At 38.1% G+C, this 21,242-nt stretch overlaps 3 protein-coding genes across 3 annotated transcripts; 1 reads left to right on the plus strand and 2 right to left on the minus strand.

The window, feature by feature from the left end:
• Window positions 1-1,829: 1,829 nt before the first annotated feature.
• Window positions 1,830-8,178, minus strand: LOC131311203 (uncharacterized). The gene is made up of 5 exons (XM_058338547.1): window positions 7,944-8,178; window positions 7,643-7,740; window positions 6,633-6,732; window positions 5,466-5,648; window positions 1,830-2,172 (listed from the first exon to the last, which is right to left on the minus strand). Exons 1-5 carry the CDS (start codon window positions 7,998-8,000, stop codon window positions 2,050-2,052), a joined length of 561 nt encoding a protein of 186 aa, XP_058194530.1. The 5' UTR covers window positions 8,001-8,178; the 3' UTR covers window positions 1,830-2,049.
• A 5,984-nt stretch (window positions 8,179-14,162) lies between these two features.
• Window positions 14,163-18,359, plus strand: LOC131311967 (rhamnogalacturonan I rhamnosyltransferase 1-like). The gene is made up of 8 exons (XM_058339638.1): window positions 14,163-15,021; window positions 15,675-15,742; window positions 15,863-15,951; window positions 16,099-16,264; window positions 16,366-16,655; window positions 16,742-16,946; window positions 17,042-17,199; window positions 17,692-18,359. Exons 1-8 carry the CDS (start codon window positions 14,781-14,783, stop codon window positions 17,936-17,938), a joined length of 1,464 nt encoding a protein of 487 aa, XP_058195621.1. The 5' UTR covers window positions 14,163-14,780; the 3' UTR covers window positions 17,939-18,359.
• Window positions 18,360-18,978: 619 nt separating this feature from the next.
• On the minus strand, window positions 18,979-20,770 carry LOC131311968 (U4/U6 small nuclear ribonucleoprotein Prp31 homolog). The gene is made up of 2 exons (XM_058339639.1): window positions 19,412-20,770; window positions 18,979-19,235 (listed from the first exon to the last, which is right to left on the minus strand). Exon 1 carries the CDS (start codon window positions 20,639-20,641, stop codon window positions 19,523-19,525), a length of 1,119 nt encoding a protein of 372 aa, XP_058195622.1. The 5' UTR covers window positions 20,642-20,770; the 3' UTR covers window positions 18,979-19,235; window positions 19,412-19,522.
• Window positions 20,771-21,242: the final 472 nt, after the last annotated feature.

Raw genomic sequence — 21,242 nt, forward strand, 5'->3', positions numbered from 1 at the left:
TAAATTAAGCAATTTAAATTGTTTTCAATTTTTGATAAAATCATACACAGTTTTACAACCTTTTGTGGTCCCTACTTTTATCAATTTCGGTTCACATTTTTATAATTTTTTGATTTTTCTCGTTGATATGAATACTTATCCCAAATATTTTGACGAGAAACTAAACACCAAGAATACACACTGTATGAATAATTAATCCAGAAAGTCTAGAACACACGACTTTAAAACACAACTCTAGACAGAACGGTATTTGAAACCGTTCGTTGCATGTGTACCCATGCGCATCGAACGGTCCTGTAAGCGGTTGTGACCGGAGTTGTGTTTTAAGATTGTGTACGTAGCATTGCTCAAATTAATCTAGTCCAAACTATCACTATCTATATATCCAGTAGAAAGAGGGGAGACAAGCTATCTCAAACCATGTCTAGTAGACCGGCTGGTACCAATTGATATCGACCGATAGTTGAGCCAGAATGAAATTGGAGATATAGGGTATCAGATTTGATCAATACCGATACGCGTCCATTTGTACGGTGTGAGATTCAAAACCTTGGTATCTACCCAATTGCAAAGCTATTCAGGTAATGAAGCAGACTCCTCAAGCACAACAGATTAATAGATGGTCAGTTCTTTAAAAAGTTGTCATTGCCCTGATTCAACAGTCAACACGAGTCGAATACAAGTAGAACTTGAATACTAGATTAGTCTCAGAAACCAGTTGTAAGCTGGGACGAAGAAGCTTGAAAGTACATGCATGCAACATTTTCTTTTGATTATTCGGACACATTGAGCCCGATATCGAGTAATCAAAATGAAATTCTCCAGCATTAAGGCGCCGGTTCAAAGTATGATTGATTTTGAGTTAATGCTGGAGAATTTCTTTTCATTTTGAAATTCTCCAGCATCAAGCATATACTAAGTGCTTCCAAACAGAAAACTTGGCATTCTCACTAGTCAATTGTGGTCTTACCATTTTTCCGTAGTCGTTAACAACCAGAATTCAGCCATTACTGTTGAGTTAGTATTGTGGTCAAATTTTATCAGCAGTTTCCCCCAGCACCTCAGGTACGAGAGCAAGCAATCCAAAGCACTTAATCGATTGCAATTTTCTTAGCATTCTACAGTAATTTGCCACTTGTTCTAGAGTCTACACAATCAGAAAACGATATGAAGTTAGAGCAATTACGCACATGATTGGTCCAGGTGTAGGAATTACTTCAGATAGAGCACAATCGGAGCCCTCACACAGATAGAGAAAATCTCTACTCAGCGAGAAGCCGCGGGAATTGTCCAGGAACACAACAACGTACAAAGCAAGCAACGGCGGGAATGAATCGAAAACCCTTCCAGGCAAAAGCATGTGAATACTCTTTGAAAGATGATTGAACCACACCGGACATCGCATTCTACACTTCAAGACACTAGGAGGTACATGTGCAAGAGAAATCAGGAAAGCACCCTAGTTTTCAAAAGCATCACATCTTTTTGTTCTTCTGTTATGAAAACAAGCCAAAGGGAGCAAACTACTCCACGCATCATCCATGCTGGGCTGTGGATTACTAGAAGAGTATTCTATTTTGTGAAAGATCTTTTGTTTTGTTGAAACATAAGATCAGACGTCATCTTTCGCTAAACCTTCGTAGAAATATCTCCCACGAATTCCCATAAGATGGGCATTTCTATCCTGCTATAAAAGCAAATGCATATCCAACATACTCAACATGATCTCCTACCTAATTGGAATGTCTAAACCAAAGAAGGCCGAAATCCACCTGTGGTTGTAAACAAAAAAATACCTACAGAAAATTTACAAAATTAGTGGAGAGATGTGAGCAACAGTGTCCTGTAATCAAAATCACCATGAAAAGGACTGATACAATGATCTTATCAAAATTCCATAAGATGCTTCAAGTTAACCGATAAAAGCAAATGATAAGAGTTACAAAACTAGAGCAAATCAAAGCATGCAGAAACGTTCAAATAGAAAACAAAAGAAAGGCCTGAAAACCATAATTCAATATACAAGATACTGAGAGTCGATGTAGCGTGTTACTCATCATCCTTGTATGGATATTCCTCAGGAACTTGCTTCAGAAGTTTCACGTGCAACTCAAACACATCATCCCCTCGAAGCATATCACGTATCCACGAGACTTCAGTCTTCATTGACACCTGAAAATTTGAGAGAAATTAAATACTGAAGGTACCCACGAACATAATGCATCCAATTATTCTAGCACCAAATTCCTTAACAACAGAATACTTCAACATGCCCATAGGCCATAAGTAATTAAACTAACATTGATTCAATCCTCAATAGATTCAGACATGCACTCCAACACGCCGATACTACTCACCAAACAGTGGGTAAACTGCCAAAAATCGCTCCACCAAAATTATATGGGTGGGCCAATTGGCAAAAACTAACACATGTCTGGGGTGGAGCTCAGTCTTGTCCACAATTCCAATTACCCATTTTCCACATGATTACAAGAAGTGCCCTCCACTGAATGATTGTATTCTCAGTTCCAGTACCTCTTCCTCAATCTACCGTTGCTGAAACTCTATGAGGAAAATCAAGCAACAACCAACTCTCTTATCTCTTTATCGAAATCTGAGGAAATACATGGATCGTCTCTAAATGGAGAAGAATCTGAACGGTTTTGAAATCCTTCAACATAAAACTTCTCCCCCTATTATCTCAGGTGACAAAAGGTAAACACTCGGCTTCGCGAGCACTATGCACGGGCGATGGAGTTTGGTCAAAATGTGATAATGCACAGCAGGGAGTTTCTGATTTGTAACAGTGAAAATAGTAGTATTATGTCAATTGCCGTATATCTTTTCTTGTTAGGGTAGTACGTCTTTGAGCCATTAAGGTGTGTTTTCCTATGTTGTCCACTGTGTTCTTGTAGTCCTTAATCGAAGAATACAGAGTATATTTCTTACTTCTCTTGTGTTACTTGTGCATGTTAACATGATATCAGAGCCAGGCTAGTTTGAGTGGTGCCACGAGGAAAATGGAAGTTAGAGGACAACAAAGCTTCAATCAATGGAGTTCCTGGTTTATTGAAGATGAAAGGAACAAAACCATTTACAATGGAAAACGACAACACTTCACTAAAAAACTTTCCCTCATAGATCCCTCTAACATAGGCTCCTTTCTCTGACTACCAAAACAGAAAAGATTCCCTTGCTAACAGAATTTATGGAAATACAAGCAAAGGAATTCTAACAACAATGCGTAAACTACTAAACCATAACAACTCCTAAAAGTTATACTCCTAGGACAATTTATTATTCCCTTCCCTTTAGAAACAACCTTGCACTCAAGGTTGGAAATGGAAAATTTGCTACCAAGTAGTATCCTCTCAAACTCTATTGGACCAGTCAATGAGAACCTGGTTTTGTTGTCGATTACGCTTCTTGATCACTCTCCTATCGAAAACAGCTAGGCTCTTCATGCAGTTGCCCATCAACAGTGACAATAGGCGCTATGAACTGCTGCAGCATTGACCACTTTCCTTTTAATGATGGACACAACAAACACTGGATGCACTCTAGAATTTGGAGGTAGTTGTAATTTGTAGGCCACTAATCCCACCCGTTTTTCTCAATGACTTCAAAAGGTCCAAAATATCTAGGAGCCAACTTTGTTTTCACCCTCCTAAAGACTGCACATTTAGGTAAAGCCAATCAGGAACGTCAAAGGACCTCTCAGTGCTCACACTTGTGTGTTTATCATCCATTTGTTTCATTCTGTCCTGAGATGTATTTAAGTGATCTAAGAACGCTTACCATGGTCTGCCGGTCTGCCCATTTGGTAAGGTATAATTATTAGTTGTTATATTAGATTACATATTGCTTTAAACAGACGGTGGTTGACTAAACCACTTCATAGGGATTAGGGAATGATTCAGTGAAACAAGTTGAGATATGGAAAGTAATGTTGTACCACCACTCAACAAGTGGAAACAATTTAGCCAATACATAGGTGTATCCCCAGCCATATAACTTCAATTCCCCAACACCTAAAGACCTCTGTTCGGCCATCTTTTTGAGGATCGTAGGAGGAACTCAAAATACATTTCTGTGCCTTGAAACCCTTTTTTTTTCGCAAAAAAGTTACTTGTGAAGACTGATTGAGCCACCTCAGTTACTCCACAAGGATGAGCTAAGGCCATAAAAAGTGCAGCTTTGCTCAACCTAACTGTTATGTAGAAATAACTAGCCAATCACCCATGCCTAAAGGCACTTCACAACACTTTCCAACCACAACCTAAATCACTTATCCAACCTAATCTCACCCAAAATATGCCTTTAGATGCCTTGACAATATTGAGCAGTTCACAATATCTAGTGGATCAACTCAATTAAAGCAATATGAGAAAAAAGAAAAGCAGTTTACATTCCTCAATTACTTTAGCAAGAAACCGACACATTTCATCAAAGACCTACAAAGAATGTTAACTAAGATTCAACTCTTGATCGGTAGGACAACATAATCAATAAAGTCCATGGAAATATCAGTCTACATTCCTTAAGGAATAGATAAAGGTTACAGCAAACATGGCAATTTGGAGATTTAATACTTATCTTTCGACAAAAGTCACATTTTTCAGCAAATTTTAAAAAGAACTCATCACATCCCGCCTTTCGCATAAAATGAAAGTGTAAGCCTATAAGAAGTCCTCTCAACACCAGAGTAGCCTCAAGGTAAGCCACCCAACCACTCCAAACTGTTGAGCTAGCTAAGTACACTCCGCATCATCCTTTGTACCCCCAACACACACACGAAAAAGAAAAAACACCCACAAACATCAAACGCAATAAGAAAAGTTTTGGACCACTATGGTGTAAAACAAATGTAGAAGACATAGCAATCCTTGAGAACTTGGAAAGCTTGCTCTGCTGATGCACTCCAAGAGACGGTCTTTCTTAAGCATGTGGCCCAGTTTTCGTACACCCCACCTTAGCAGGATCTGCAGCCACTCCCTTATGGATAGTTACATGCCCTAAGTAACCCACCTTAGTTTGTGCAAAAGCTCATTTAGAGAGCAAGGAAAATAAAATCACTAAAAGTCTAAAGTGAAAACTTTAGACTTTTAAAATAGAAGAATTTCATACACATTTAAAAGCTAATGCTTCTTTTAATTCCATGGGCATTTCATGTTGTAATAAATTGAAGTCTGGAAAGCAAAAGAGCTTTCCTAATTCACATTGATCAATCACGAACAGCAGTGATCTAAGCCACCTCTCTCATGGGTGATAAGAGTTATTGGTATAAGTTGGAATACTAGTATAGCACAAAGCGCCAATACCATTGCAAGGGACGAATCCATTTTCATATCTTGCATGAAATAAATTCCAAGTCCAGTGTGCAATGCAGAGAGTACCAACATCAGGTTAATCGTACAATAAGAAATAAGAGATCTCAAACAGTTTGGTAGGAGAAAAAAGCTTACCATCTCCAGAGCTCCTCTGATAACTCCACTTATTATGTTGCAATAATATAGACCTTGACATGTGTCAGGAAGCTCAACAAAGTCTACTAGTGGGTTATCCTCCAAAATAAGACTGCAACTGGTTCCATCAGCATCCCAATTGGTCACAGATGCAGTGACCCCTAGAAACATTTTGAAACCAACCTGTTACAAATATTGTCAGCTAATCAACGAACATAACCATGTATATCCCGATGGAGACCAAACACACACAAATCATATGAAACAATGCAAGTCATCGTCTAATAGAAACTTTGCACTTTCAATATAGTAGAGTGCATAAACAACACATGTTACACATCTCACGTTGACCTCCACCCATCGTTTCATTGAAAATTTCCACGAATTCTTCAAATAATTGTTATTTTTTTATGAGCAGAAAAATATTTATATTCTCCTGTTAATATCATTTACCAGGCAATAATTTCATTTCCTTGTCTCTGTCTTCTCTTTCGTTATTCACCCGGCTTGCTCATGAGTGAAATAGTGGGATGTTTTAATTGAATTCTTTCAAAACAATTAGGACTTTCCCAGTCTTCCCATTGGTCAAATGAAAAATATGATTACCATCATACAAAATAATCGGTTTTCTTAGCATGCAAAGACCATGCATGACTGCTTCAGAATTTGGACATTTTTTCCCCATTTCTTGATAAGTTGCTTTAGAATCTATGGATCTCCAATAAGGTGGTCTCCCATTATATAGCAACACATGTTTTATTTCACAGTCTAGCCCTCCAAACCTGAAGGAGCTTCTTGACCTGTTCTAACAACTATACCTGACCAATAACTGCTATGATAAATGGATAGTGCTATATGCACACCTTTAGATAAGAGACCTACGTCCAATAATCGCCAGCACCAGAAATAACAATTAGAAAAGCTATGTTGATAGACGCAAAGGAACAACAAAAAACCTTAAAGAGGTGTAAAATACAACCTCGAAGACACAACCAAGACTCAAAACAGATAAGGACTCTATGTTCCAATAAATACTTATAAAAAGCAGTTACTAAATAATTTAAATTCATTGCGAAAATGAACGAAAAAATCAATAGAATTAACACCCCCCCCCCCCCCCCCCCCCGTCTATAACAAATTGGTAACAAACAAAGGAAGATAATAGACCTTTGCAATTACTTCAGTAGTTTCCTTGAAGTCAACACATCTGGAGACGTTGGACTTAGCTAAGAACTCATCAACTAGCCGCACTCCAATATTATAACCCCTGCAGGAGAATTAGGCAGTCAAATGTACACCATCAAACTTATTCATATAATCAGCAAAGAGACATAACTTAGCAAAAAGTTCCAGCAGAAAGACAATAGTTAGCATGGGCAGAGGTACTAAGGGACCCACAGGGCCCTGGCCTCCACACATGAAAAAATCATAATATTCTGGTAGTCTAGTACAAAAGTTTATCACATTGTCAGAAAATATACATGAGATTTTACACATATAGAACAATTTTACTCTTAGTATACTAACATTTGTAGGAACCCCTTTACCCACACTAGACGGAGGGCACACGCTATCTGTGTGAACATTTGTACAATAGGTGGAGATAGTGGGATGGTGGTTATGATAGGTGGTTTTAAATTGATTACTATTTACCCATAACAATAATTCAATGGAAAGTTAAAAATAGTCATAAATACTTAATTTTTAGAAGGGCAATTATGGAAATCACTTTCTGACGAGGCTTCAAAAATGGGAGACACCAAAGTAGTGCTCTCCATTTACATATTAGAAAAGAGATAGTAGAATAGATAGACGTTGATTTGCTGCAGCATAATGAGTACCAATGATTTCCTCGAGATTTAATTCTTCAAATTCCCGCTCTTGGACTTAAGACTATGTGCCTTGTGTGTTCGGTCTAGCAATCTTGGACAATTGTTTTGACGAACTATCACTAAACTTAAAAAGAAAGAAGAAAAAGAACAGGGAGTTGTCACCTACATAAGTGGTTGCTTGCTTTCTGTCAAAAACATATAGTCTGGCGAAAAAATTTCTTTCTTCATTAGCCCCCTTAAGTGCAAATTCTGGCTCCGCCCCGATAGTTAGAACAGCAACAGACATAAAACTACTTAATCACACGCTTATATGCAGAGAGCTAGAGAGAGAGAAGGGGGGAATACATTTGATCAAGCTGTTTGTTGACTTCATCGACCTCCTCCAGATCCGTGAGCAGTTGACGCACGATGGCTCCATAGGTTAGGGTGAAGAGCTCAGAATTCTGTCACCGCTCAAATTTCACAACACATACATCAGTGCGTAATCTATTGGGTGGCCTTATTGCAACCTAAACCAATATAGATTAATCGGACTGCTGGTTGCTACGAAAACACAGCGGCGATCGCTTTGAAATCCAAAAAAAGAGACGTCTTTTGGAAAGCAAACACAGAGAAGGGAATTTGAAAGAGTCTCACTGGGGCTTACCACGCGCTCGACGCTGGCGAAAATGGCGTCTCCAGATCTGGGGGCAACTGGAGCCATTGGAAATTTGGAAGGAAGTTTCTTCTTTTCAGATCAGCTCAGTCGCGAGATCACTGCTCGATTCGAAACCGATTTGGGGCTTCGTTTCTCTCTCTCTCTCTCCTCTCTCTTTCTCTCTCTGGAGCGAGAAATCTTGCGAAGTGCTCCCAGTAGGAACGCTGGGTTTGACCTAGACTCCGTTCCGGAAAGAAAAAATAAGTACTTATTTTTTAAGAAGGTAATTTTAAGCTCAAAAATTATGTGCTTATATAAATTATTTTCCTATCAATATGGATCTTGTTTGATAGATTTCATTGAGATTTTTAATACGGTGCAAAAAAATTTGAAAATTTATTTTTCATTTACATTATTTTTGAGTTTGAAAATATGAAATAAGTATTTATTTTTTAAGAAAAGTGTTCTGGAACGGAGCCCTACTCACTCACACTGTGGCACGTGCACTTTTTGTTTGTTTTATTTTTTATATTAAATTTGGAGTATACTTTTAATAAAAAATTAGTTTAGGGTCCACTATAGAGAACTTGTAACCCAGTTAGTCCACTTCTAATGTATGTAACCCCTCTAGTCCACTAATATAGGTTTAGTAAGGCCTTAAGTCCATTTCTTTTAAAAAAGAAATTAAACTAAGATAAAAATATCCTCCTATATAAGTTGAGAAACCCTAGACCACAAACAAATCTAGCGTACAGCCTCCTCTCTCTCCCTCTCTCTCAAACTCAAGGCCTCCAAGCTCCGTTCCCTAGTCGCCGACTCCCTCATGCCCATGATCGCCGCCGTCACCGGCCACGCCTCCGCCGCCAGCTGCATCTTCGCCCTCTCCCACGACTATGTCCTGATGCGAAAGGACCCATGTCACATTTGATCAATTCAATGGGTTCCTTGGTCTCCCTGTTGAGTTCGAAGTCGAGATTCCTTGTAGAATTCTCGGCCAGTGCCAGGTAATTTTGGAATTTCTAGTTTCCTTTTTGCCGCTTGGATTTTCCTGAAATTCAAAATCTTGAACTGGATTTCTCTTTAAACTTCAAGATCTTGATCTGGGTTTCCCTCACAGTTAGACAAGAAATTAATGCTGCACAATTGTAACTTGGATTTCCTTGAGAGAGAGATTTATTAATTAATCTCCTTCCATTTTTACTAATTATGGTTCAACAGACCTCCGTCGAACTTTCCGTTGTCTTTGACGCCATTTCGTTTCGATTTAACCGATTTAAGTTTTTTTTGTTTTTGGTTGTTTTTACGCAACCCGATGGGCAAATGCCGAGCGACAAGACGGTGGGCGGCGGCAACCACGCATTCAACGTATTCTTTAGTGAGATTGGCGTCGGGAAGCACGTACCCCGCATCGTCTTCGTCGATCTGGAGCCCACCGTCATCGACGAGGTTAGGACCGGCGCCTACCACCAACTCATTGGTGTTGTTCTAGTGGTGGTATTTAGCAAGATTCCTTCTCAAAGTCACCAATGAGTCTTTTGCAAATCAATCAAGGTTAATGTAATTTACTGCTTCAACATCAAAGATCTCTTTGATATTTAAGGTTATAGTCTATATCTTGCACTAATCTTGAAAGAATTTGGATTTTCGACTTATTATGTGTGTGGAATTTGTAGTATCAGTCAATTATATAACGTTATTCTGTTTTTTCATAAACGTGCTTTAAAGTTGGTTTGTCTATCGTATTAAGAAGGTTGATCTGGTTTTATATTTGTTTTACTGGAGAGAGATTTGGAGTAGTAAAAATAAAAAATATAATATTATAAGAAGGTTGATCCGGTCTTTTGTTTGTCCCGTGTCTGGTTATCATCAGATTTGGAGGTTTTTGAATACATACATAAGGTTATATGTGTGCTTTTCCTAAGGTTAGAGATCTGAAGTTTTTTGAATAAATATATAAGGTTATATTGTGTTTTTCATCAATCACTTATTGATTTGGTCCGCGCAGCGGTCTCTCTGACTGATAACGTTATATGTTATATGTGACAATTTGCACTTGGTACCTAATTTTGTCCTGTAAAACTCCAAAACAAATGAACTAATAACGTTATATGTTTTCTTATTGAATTGGTCCGCGCAGTGGCCTCTCAAAAACACATATGGATATATCTATATATGATTATATATGGTTATATGAGAATATTTGTGACCATATATACATATATATGGTTATAACGTTATATATATATGAGCTTGTATTGACATAAAAAAAATATTTCAATTTGCATAAAGAGCATATAATGTTGTATATGAGATATTGTCTTGTAAAACTAAAAAAAAAAAAAGGAACTAGTAACGTTTTATGTTCTCTTATTGAATAGGTCCGCGTAGCGGCCTCTCAAAAGCACATATGGATATATCCATATATTATCAGAAGCAAGTCGAAAAGACCGCCGCACGGACCAATTCAATAAGTGATGAACAACGGAGTATATAACGTTATATGTGAACTTTTGGTATGTGTAATATGTGTCTTTCCTAGGGTTAGACATATACTATTATATCTCATTTTTTAGATATATTAATATTGCTTATGTTGTTTTGAATATGTATATATCTAGATATAGAGGTTATGAGAATGCTATTCGGATGCAGAAAATCAAAATTTTGAAGAATCCGATGAAGGTTTTGATGAAAAAACGGTGAAAAAATGAAGCTCAACTCACTGTGGCCTCATCAATATTCAACTTGGGATTCAATGCGCAATTGGAAACAAGGATAATGGTGGCATGATATGTGAACATATAATGTTATTTTTTGAGATATAAAATATTGTTGGAAAGATATGATGTTGTTTTGAGAACATATAATTTTATGTTATGTTTTGTGAGACTTAGAGATACAGAAGCTCAAATATAATGTTATATATTCTATTTTTTTGTGAGATTTAAAACTACAGAAACTCACATATAATGTTATATGTTATGTTCTATTTTTTTGTGAGATTCAGAGCTGCAGAAGCTCAAATATAATTTTATATGTTCTTTTTTTTTTGCGATATTTAAATATTCAAAAACTCACATATAATGTTACAGTATATGTTTTGTATGAACCACCATATAACGCTAAAGACTAAAAACAAGAAAAACCAAAAAGAAATGTTGCATGTTAGAAAAAATTTCTCACTCATATAATGTTGTATGTTAGGAAATTTTTATCACTCATATAACATTAAAAAATCAATACAAGAAAAATAGGAAAAAAAAGGGAGAAATTTGTCACATATATAATGTTAAGTGTAATTGGTTCAATAAAAAAAATCGAAAAAAATGGAAAAATACGTTTTTTGTTACACATATAACGTTATATGTGGCGTGATGGCAGCGGCGACGATTTGATTGCAACAAAAACGAAAAAATATGAAAAAAATATTTTTTCTTGTTAGCCAAACAAAGTCCTTATTTCTTAGATGGGGTATTTTTGTCATTAAAATTATTAGTGGACTTAGTGGGTTATAAAATTTAGAAATGGACCTAGGAGGTTTGGAAAGTACTATAGTGGACTTATGAAAAATTCTTTTTTCTTTTTAAATCAGTCCTCCATTAGAAATTGGGCGCCGCTATTCGTAGCCCTCTATTTTCTCCCATAGCCCGTTAAAGATTTTCAATTATACTCGACAGTTAGTTACCGAAATTGAGATATATTTTCAGCATTCAATTACCAAAATATAATATTTTTTCAACAGTTATTTACCGAAAATGCATGTTCGGCAGTTATTTACCGAAACTTGAATATATTTTCGACATGTAGTTACCGAAATATAATCTTGTTTTCAACAGCAATTTACCGAAATGTTATTTATGATTTTCAACAACCATTTACCGAAATGTAGTGGGCTATAGGAGAAAATAAAGGGTTGCGAATAGTGGCGCCCTAGAAATTTATAGATGAAAATAAAAAATGTTGTTAAAAGAGCGTATGTTTCTATTCGTTTTATTCGAATTTTTTCAACAAAAAACCTATAATCTTTATATTTTTTTGATTTTTCTCTTTAATGATCAATACCAAAATTTGTGGCGAAAACTAGAAAACACAATTACTAAATAGTAATAATATTAAATACTTTTAGTAAATAATTTAGTTCCAGCCCTTCCCGAGAATACTCTCGTCAATACCATCCCCATCCCTCCTCATTTTATTATAATAATTCTTTTGGTAATATCAGTATAATACAAATAATGGAAGTGTGTTATACTGTAGCTGCACGTTCGATATTCACCAATCGAGAGCAATGTAAGAGAGGCTCTTCCCATCCGAAAATTGAGTTTTCTCCTGCCCTGATTTCGTCGACCGAGGGTTTTGTAATCTCCGGCCAGTTTTTTGTTCCATATGAGCATGAGATTGTCTGTTTTCAAATTTAAAAAAAAAAAAAAGGGTTTTGCCCCTTTTGTACTGTTTATGTATTGGATTTGCAGAATATAGGTGTAGATGTTTACCACATGCTGCAGTGATAGTACTTAAATTGATTTCTGTAAAATCTGATAAAATTTAAGTGGAAGCTCAACTTTTGAGTAATTTCAAGGAAGAGTTAGAAAAGCTTGTAAGAATCCGAACCGTCTAAACTTTTGAGCTGTGAAATTGAGAGCGATGAAAGAAGTGATAAAAGTTGAGCGGAGCCATAGACTTTCTGATGGTTTTTTTTTTGTCAACGGAAGTAAGAGATTCTGACGTTGAGTGTCTGTGTTATTTATTACTCCGTATTTTTCAACAACATTCTCGGCTTATTAATGTAGGTATTAATGTAGGCAACCCTTGAGTGGTGTGGCATTGTGACCTACTAGCATGTTTACATATACTTTACCGGTCAAGCTCCGTTATCCTTATTTTTAGAATTGATTTTGCTACCTTTTTTTTTTAATGTCACTCATCTTCTCTCACAAAACAAAACAAATCATCTAATCAAAGACACAAAGGAGAATGACATTAACAAAAAGGAGAGTGGCAAAATTACTCCATTTTTTATTATTATTTCCATTTTATGTAACTCGACTAGGTCTGTCAATGGGTCGGATCTGGATCGGATAAGACCCGAATCCGATCCGAATCCGATAAGACTCGAATCCGATAGTAGTAATCCAGATCCGAAAAATTCGGATCCGATCTGAAAATCCGAATCAGAAAACTTTTTAACTTCAAATTTTTTAGCATATATACATATATATATTAAAAAAATATTTTCCGAAAAAAATTTAAAATAAAATACAACTTCTTAAACATTTTTATTTAAAAAATAAAAAATTTACTTTTTTTTAAAAAAAATTTAAAAATTTTAAAAAATCGGATCCGGATTGATAACAGATTTAATCCGATCCGAATATGATCCGATCCGTATTTGAATTACCGGATTCGGATTATCGGATCGACGTTATCGGATCCAAATCGAATCAGATTTTTCGAATTGGATCCGGTCCATTGACAAGCCTAAACTCGACCAAGGAGGTTTTGGCGTTTTGCCTACGTTAATGGAGTATATACAAGATCATGTGCTGATCAACATTTGACCAGTATGATTTGCATATATGATTGCTGTGATCCACATTTGTCCAAAATGATTACTAATACGATTTTTGTGATCTACGATTTTTAAAAAATGAATAGTTTTGACAATCAAAATAAGTACGTGTTCACGAAAATATTTCCGTCTTCAGTATTTTTGACTAAAATTTACTTCAGGTAATTTTTGTTTAGTTTTTCATTGTATTTTTTGAGATTTATGGATGGATCGAAAAAGTAAAAAAGATGTAAACCGAAGATTGAAAAAAATTAATATAAGACAACACTGCAGACAAAAAAATATCAACAATATTTCTTCATCTTTAATAAACTTTTTTTTTGGTTTTTCGTCATACTTTTTACTTTTAGAATCCTCTCGTCGAGATGAATAATGATGAATAATTAATCTGAAGATAAAACGTGAATTCAACAAAAAAAATTAAAAAATAACAAAACAAAAAATCCCCAAAGGGCCGTCTAATTGGTTGAAGGCCGGTCCTATCGCTTCAACGACTGAGCCTCCATTTCGTTAAGATTCTTATTTTTTAAATTCTTATTTTTCGCTTTGTAAAATAGATTATTTTCTTATATACATTATTTTTAATTTAAAAAATAAGTACGTGTGAAACGGGGACTAATTAGCAGACATGGCCAAACCATGGTTGGTGATAGCGTAGAGCGTCGCGCAGAAGATTACAAGTCTCGCCAACTAGAACCACGATCAAGAACCGAGTGCGCATACACTGACCCACGTCGCCTCTCTCTCTCTCTCTCTCTCTCTCTCTCTCTCTCTCTCTCTCCTTCTATATTCTCCCTTCGCCGTCGCCGGTACCGGAGCTGTTCCATTCCGGCGTACCCGGCGCATTATCACCGTACCCGACGTCACAATCTCCGAAGATTCTCTCGGCTCCAAATTGGCTCACAAAAACGAACAATCTTATCCAACATCACCGCTCCATTTCCCCAATTAGGGCTTGTTTGATCGCCAAAGATGGTACATTTTTGGATTACGCACTAGATAACGTACGAGCGATCCTAGTTAAGGAAAGAAAATACAGTGGCTCTTTGTTCCGTTCTACAAATTCGAGGCTAATTTAATTGCATTGTTTCCATTTGTGGTCGTTTTTTATTTGGATAAGTATTCAATTGAAATTAGTGTCATTCTAGGGCATTGATCTCCCAATTTAGTTGCTTTTTTATAGCTAGAGGGGAGGTGAATATAAGAAGTGGTTTTGGTGTGCAAACATTGGGAGAGAGAAGGAGGGCATTTGCAGGAGAGACAGAGAGAGAGTTGTGATGGGGATGAAGAATGCGGGAGAGAGCAGACCGGAGAAGGCGAAGGGTTTGATAGTTTCGCGGCCTCGGGTGAAGCTGTGGATGATTAGGGCGACGTCGTCGGTGTTGTTGTGGACTTGTTTGGTGCAGTTGACGGCATTGGGGGAGACTTGGGGACCTAGGTTGTTAAAAGGTTGGCCTTCTTGTTCCTCTCAGGATATGGTGCGTTCAGCTCCGGCGAGAGTGCTGCTTCCACCAAAGAGTGAGTTACCAATTGCTATAATTGTCTGTGTAGAGGCATACAAATTTGACTAGTCATGCTAGTATTTTGTTCCTAACATTAGTAGGTTCTTCAACAAGAAAAAGATTGTATTGGTGCTGGTTCTAACTGTGTTCTTCATTGTGAATAAATCCACATTCGAATGGACCATATTATGCTATGTAACCAGGGATGGAACCTAGTTCTTGTTCGGCTTGCAAAGTTGTATCGCTAGACTCACCACTTCCTCTTTAGTCCCACCGCAGATTTTTCGGTTCTATATTTGAATATTTGTAGTGCACTATCTTTTCTAAAGTGATTTCATTGTCTACACAAGAGTTGATATGGCTACCCAATTATTGTCCAGGCATGTTGAAATGTCTGTCTTAGCTTGAAAGGTTTCAGTAGGTTAGTTAATGCATTAGACTACTCTATAGTTGCCTTTATTCAGTGACTCATGGTTCCAAAATTTTCCATTCATATCGCTTCTTTTCATCACAGTAAACTTGTATGCATTACTTTTGCATTTTTCATTGCTTACACGTATGCCAACAATATGATTTTCTGAAGTAGTGATGTTTCTCCTGCATCATTAGTCTCTCCAAGTATAGTTAGCATTTGTTGTGTTCAATTTAAATTGGTTGTATTCCCTTTAGGAGTCTATGCAAACAATGGTTACCTGATGGTCTCATGCAATGGAGGGCTCAATCAAATGAGGGCAGCGGTGAGTGATTTGTTTGGGGAACCGAACAGAGGCTTCTCATTTCTTCTGGTCTTTATGAGCACTTTAATTGATTGTAGAACATATAGTGGTTACTTAATGTTGTCTTAACTCTGTGTACAGATATGTGACATGGTCGCGATTGCAAGATATTTAAATTTCACTCTGATTGTTCCTGAGCTGGATAAATCATCTTTTTGGGCTGATCCCAGGTGTGTAAATTGACAGCACCCTAATACGACTGAAATTTTAGAGCTTCTTAGGTTGAGAAAATCTCTAACTATAATTTTGTTTTATACCCTTGTTCATGATTCCCTATTTCCTGTCTTAGAATGACTGCATTCTTCTTGATATGTCAGTGAATTTCAAGACATATTTGATGTCGATCATTTCATTACATCCTTGAGAGATGAGATTCGGATATTGAAAGAGCTGCCTCCCAGGCTCAAGAGGAGAGTTGAGCTGGGAAAGATCCATACCATGGCACCCATTAGTTGGTCTGACATTTCTTACTATCATAATAAGGTTCGTTTTATTGCATTTCATTGCTTTAATTTATTTCCGTTCTTCAAGAGTCATTTTTTGCTGAGTGAGTTTTTTTTTTTTGTTTCACTTATTGCATGCAGATTCTTCCTTTGGTAAAGAGGTACAAAATTGTGCATTTGAACAGAACTGATGCTCGGCTTGCCAATAACGACCTACCCCTGGAGATTCAGAAGCTGCGCTGTCGGGTGAATTTTAGTTCTCTCAGATTCATGCCCCAGATAGAGGAGTTGGGAAGAAGGGTTATCCGGCTTCTTAGGCAAAATGGTCCTTTCCTAGTACTTCATCTCCGATACGAAATGGACATGTTAGCGTTTTCTGGGTGTACTCAGGGTTGCAACAACGAGGAGGTAGATGAGTTGACAAGAATGAGGTGAGTGTATTTCATTGTGGATTATTAGGCTGTCGGAAATTGGTTTTTCATCTTGTACCCTTCTGCTGACTTCAGTGTATGGGCAGATATGCTTACCCATGGTGGAAGGAGAAAATTATAAACTCTGACTTGAAGAGGAAAGATGGTTTATGCCCTTTGACCCCTGAGGAAACTGCACTTACTCTAAAGGCACTAGATATTGATCGTAATATCCAGATATACATTGCAGCTGGAGAAATCTATGGTGGACAAAGGAGAATGGCTAGTCTTGCTGCGGCTTATCCAAAATTGGTCAGTAGACAAAGCTGAAGTTAACTTGTCTCAAGTTTTTGTGTAATGTTTTGCTTTTGTTTCGTCTTTATTGTCTTACGGCTATGTTTTTATAGGTGAGGAAGGAGACGCTGTTAGAGCCATTAGACCTTAGGTTTTTCCAGAATCACTCATCCCAAATGGCAGCTTTGGATTATCTTGTTTCCCTGGAGAGTGATATTTTTGTTCCTACTTATGACGGGAACATGGCCAAAGTTGTCGAAGGGCACCGCAGGTACTGTTTTCCTATGTACCATTTTGTGTTGATAGCCAAAATGATATGTGACGCGTGTTGAATATCCTACTTACTTTGTCTCGCGAATAGAATTTTGAATCAGAGATTAGACCCCTCTGCCCCATTTTGTATGTCACCTCTTTCAGTTTTCCTTTAAAGTAAATGTCTTTCATTTTACAAGATAATAGCAACACTAGCCAAAAACAAGTTGATCTCTTGTTCCACTCTGAAACTTTTACCTTGGAAGGATCATAGTAGACAAACCAAGAACTACTTGTATTGTCATCAACCCCTTGCTGTCGGACTTTGCGGTGGTGATTGATGGATGATTGGTTGATAGAAATGGTTTTAATCGTTTTGGTTAAAAGAGAATAGTACCTATGGGTTCTCTTTCGGTTGGTTCCTAGTTTTTCTGGGTTCTATTTTTTTTTCTTCATTTGCAGTTCTATAATTCCGAACTGAGAGTCAGTCTTGTGCTGCATTGCATTCCAGATACCTTGGGTTTAAGAAGACAATTCTACTGGACAGAAAGCTTCTGGTTGATCTGATAGACCAATATAATGGTGGATCACTAAGTTGGGATGAATTTTCATCGGCTGTTAAGGAAGTTCATTCAAATCGCATGGGAAGCCCTACAAAAAGGTTGGTGATTCCCGACAGACCTAAAGAGGAGGATTACTTCTATGCCAACCCTGAGGAGTGTTTTCAATCATCCACTGAACTACTCAAGAATACATGAACTTTTATTAGGTGGGCTGCATTTGATTAAAATTCTCCAGATTTATGAATAGTTCTATATATACACATCTGCCCAGAGATGGATTTTGTTTCTGAGGCGGCAATCTTGAAGATTATGGTAGGAGCCATATCCGAAAGCATGAGAGAGGTGCAGCTGGGGAATGCATTAATGCCTGTTTTATTCGGGTAATTCGGTGTACAGAAACTACCTGCCATTGTTGGGTGATGCGGACTCAACTGCAGTGTTTGCAGTGGGGGTTGCAAAGTATAGATTCAATTTACTGAAAATTTGGATTCTTGTAAGGTTACTCGATTTAAATCTTGTTCGCAAACATGGTTGCGAATTCATGTTTTGGAATCTATTGAATTTGGCAGACTTCTTTCATTTCATAGTTGAACTTTATTCAGAACAGAATTGCTCACTGTCCTGTTGGAGGTTTTGAGTCGTGATAAGTGTGTTCCTCTTTTGCGAAGTTATAACCCAGGTTGCTGTTTGTTTTCCATGTTGGACATGGCAACTTCTAACTTCTCAATATAGTGGCTTGCCAGAAGTTGCATTTGGGTTGAGATTCGACTCCTACTTTTGCAGTATGACTTCTTGCTTGGTAATCTTCGGAGTGGTCGATTTTTTTGGTCGGAAAAGTAACAAGTCAAAGCATGTTTTCTTTATACCATAAGCTAGGGGATTTTCACAGGCGGGTACTTAACTTACCCGTTCCAAGAACAAAATCATTCTGTTTGATTCTTCAACGTTAAATCTTGTACTAGTAAAGTTAAAGGGTCCACTCCATGAGCTGTAGTATTTCTCTTTGCTTGTTTCGAAAGCAAAAACTGTGAAAACTTCGTAAATACTCCTCGGCGAAGTTGATTATTAAGCTTTGCCTTTTTGACTCTGAAAAAAGGGTGTGGAAGAAGTACCAGTGAACTTAATCACATAATTCAACGTGCAACTCCACCAAAAGACACTACAACATGCTGTATTTTCATGGGACAGTACTCAGTAGCATTTTGTGTAAGCAAATAAATATAGAAACATGGTCGTGCCTGCAAAATCACAATTTTTGTAAAGAATGGTCAGAAGTAGCAGTATCGGTAAATCAGAACTCGAAATTGCCACTAGTATCCACAGATATAGGTCTACTAAATGGCAAAATTAGAACATGAATGCAACTTGAAATCAATAGAGATATGCTTAGGAAAAAATAAGGAGTGGAATAAAAACCCGGGCAGGTGTAAAGGAAAAACTTGAAGTAATTCCTCAGGTAGCATCACTGCTTCCACAGAGCTTTTCCTTGAACCTGAAAAGGGTTCAACCTCAATCAGAACCCATAAACCCTTAACTAGCAAAATGGCTTGAGATAAAGATTCGTGTCTATCAAACTCAAATAGCAGGAAAAAGGGCTATAACTACTAAACCACAAGCGTTGGCTGGATAACTAACAAAAAACTACAGAGTTGCAAAAATTAAACCTACTTCTTAGCTACTTTTGCAGCAAGTTTTCTCCTGCCAACTGATACACGCAACCTTCCATTCCCAGCCTGAACATACATACCATACCTTTCTCCAAGTCCATCACCACTCTCTTCACTCTTCAGGAACTCCAAACTTCATCCTATTTGCCTTCTTCCTCTCGTCCGTCATCGCATACCTTTGCTTCATCTTCCTCAACCGGCGGCCTCCTCTCTTCTTCTTGGCCAGCTTATAATCAGGAACCGGCAGCGGTTTAGCACGCTTGGCTGGCTGCAGCTCTTGCCACTTTTCAATAGTTTTGCGAATCTCATCATGATAGCCTCTCCCTGTCTCCCCAGTTGGATCTCCTCCAAGAGAGTCTAAGCGTGCAGCCAGTGTTGATTTTCCAGCCAGTAGCTTGCAGGCACGCTTCCTCGAAGGAGGGGGTGTACTCTGGAAAATCTCCGCTTGTTCAATATAGCCCACGCGAAACAGGGACGTCGCGGTAGAAAAACCTGCTAAGTCCGTTTTCTTAGCACCGAGGAGCAGAACATTGCAAGAAGGCATAAAAGCCAACCCCGATAGACCACCAGCAGCCACCATAAGCTTGGCCGCGACTGCGCTCCCTACAACAGCAGAAAGATTCGGCGCTACAAATCCCATTCCGCTCTCCAGAAAATCGAGCACCTTCTTCTTCGACGAGTCGAGAGCGAGAGCGCGATCGCACGCGTCGATTGTCTTCCGGAGGACTTCCTCCGAGAGTGGTTTGCCGCCGGTGGTTGAAGCCGTAATCGAAATTACCATAATCATGGCAGAGGGTACAAGGCCTTCCAGGTCGACAAGGGTCAGGTCCGTTTCGTTGCCGATCTTTTTAACCAGTCGGGCGTAATCGATGGGATGAAGAACGAGCGATTCAAGCTCAGGGAATTTGTACCTGTAGTTGTCTCGGATGAAGTTGTGGATGGTGAGAATCTCGTCGTCGATGTCAAGTGACAACGCGTTGCAGTCGACTATGACCTGGTACTCGGGGCGGTGGTGGTCTAAGTCACGGTCCTTGTTAAGAAGAGCATCTAAATCATGCATGGTGTCGACGTACCGCTGGGTTGTCTGCAGTATAGGGAGGGAGTCTAAATCGTCGGCGTAATTACCGGCAGTAAGTAGATTGTCCGGCCCCAGGTCCAAGCAGTCGCCGACGGAAATCAGATAAGCCCACTCGTCGTCGCCTTCATCGCTTGATCGCGGCCACAGCATCATCGCTCCGCCTTGAGCCTCCGTTGGGTACGTAAGTCGTCCTCTGTCTTCTTCTGCCGTCTGTGAACAGATACGTGCCCTGTCTCTCTGCCGCTCTCTCTTTAGTATCTACGTAGCTCTCAATGGCAAAAACATAAGTGATACACACACGACAGTTCTATAAAACACAACACACAATCAATCTTTAGCCGTCCATTGCTGTAATAAATGGCCAGGATTCGCTCAAACTCTTCTCCATAAAAATTGAACTTTTTGAAGAGTTTTTATAAAATCTAGATCGTCTAAATACATCTGGACGGTCAAAATTACGAACACAACAAACACAACGGTTGTGCAAGTAGCATTTTTGTGGCAAAAATAACCTAACAAATACGTGCTCTCTCTCTCTCTCTAGTATCTACGTAGCTCTCAATGGCAAAAATAACCTAGGGTCATCGTATATACGAGTCCTACAAGGGTGAATTGATAAAAAATTCAGTGCCGGGTGGTACCACGTGGTACCCAGTCGGAGCATTCAAACTGTCCATTGCATTTTTTGATGACTCGAATTCGGAGAGAGAAAAAGAAAAGAGTAAGAATTAGGGTGAAAAGAGATAATTAATTT

This window comes from Rhododendron vialii, chromosome 12a, assembly GCF_030253575.1.
Source record: "Rhododendron vialii isolate Sample 1 chromosome 12a, ASM3025357v1".
In the NCBI taxonomy this organism is placed as follows: Eukaryota; Viridiplantae; Streptophyta; class Magnoliopsida; order Ericales; family Ericaceae; genus Rhododendron; species Rhododendron vialii.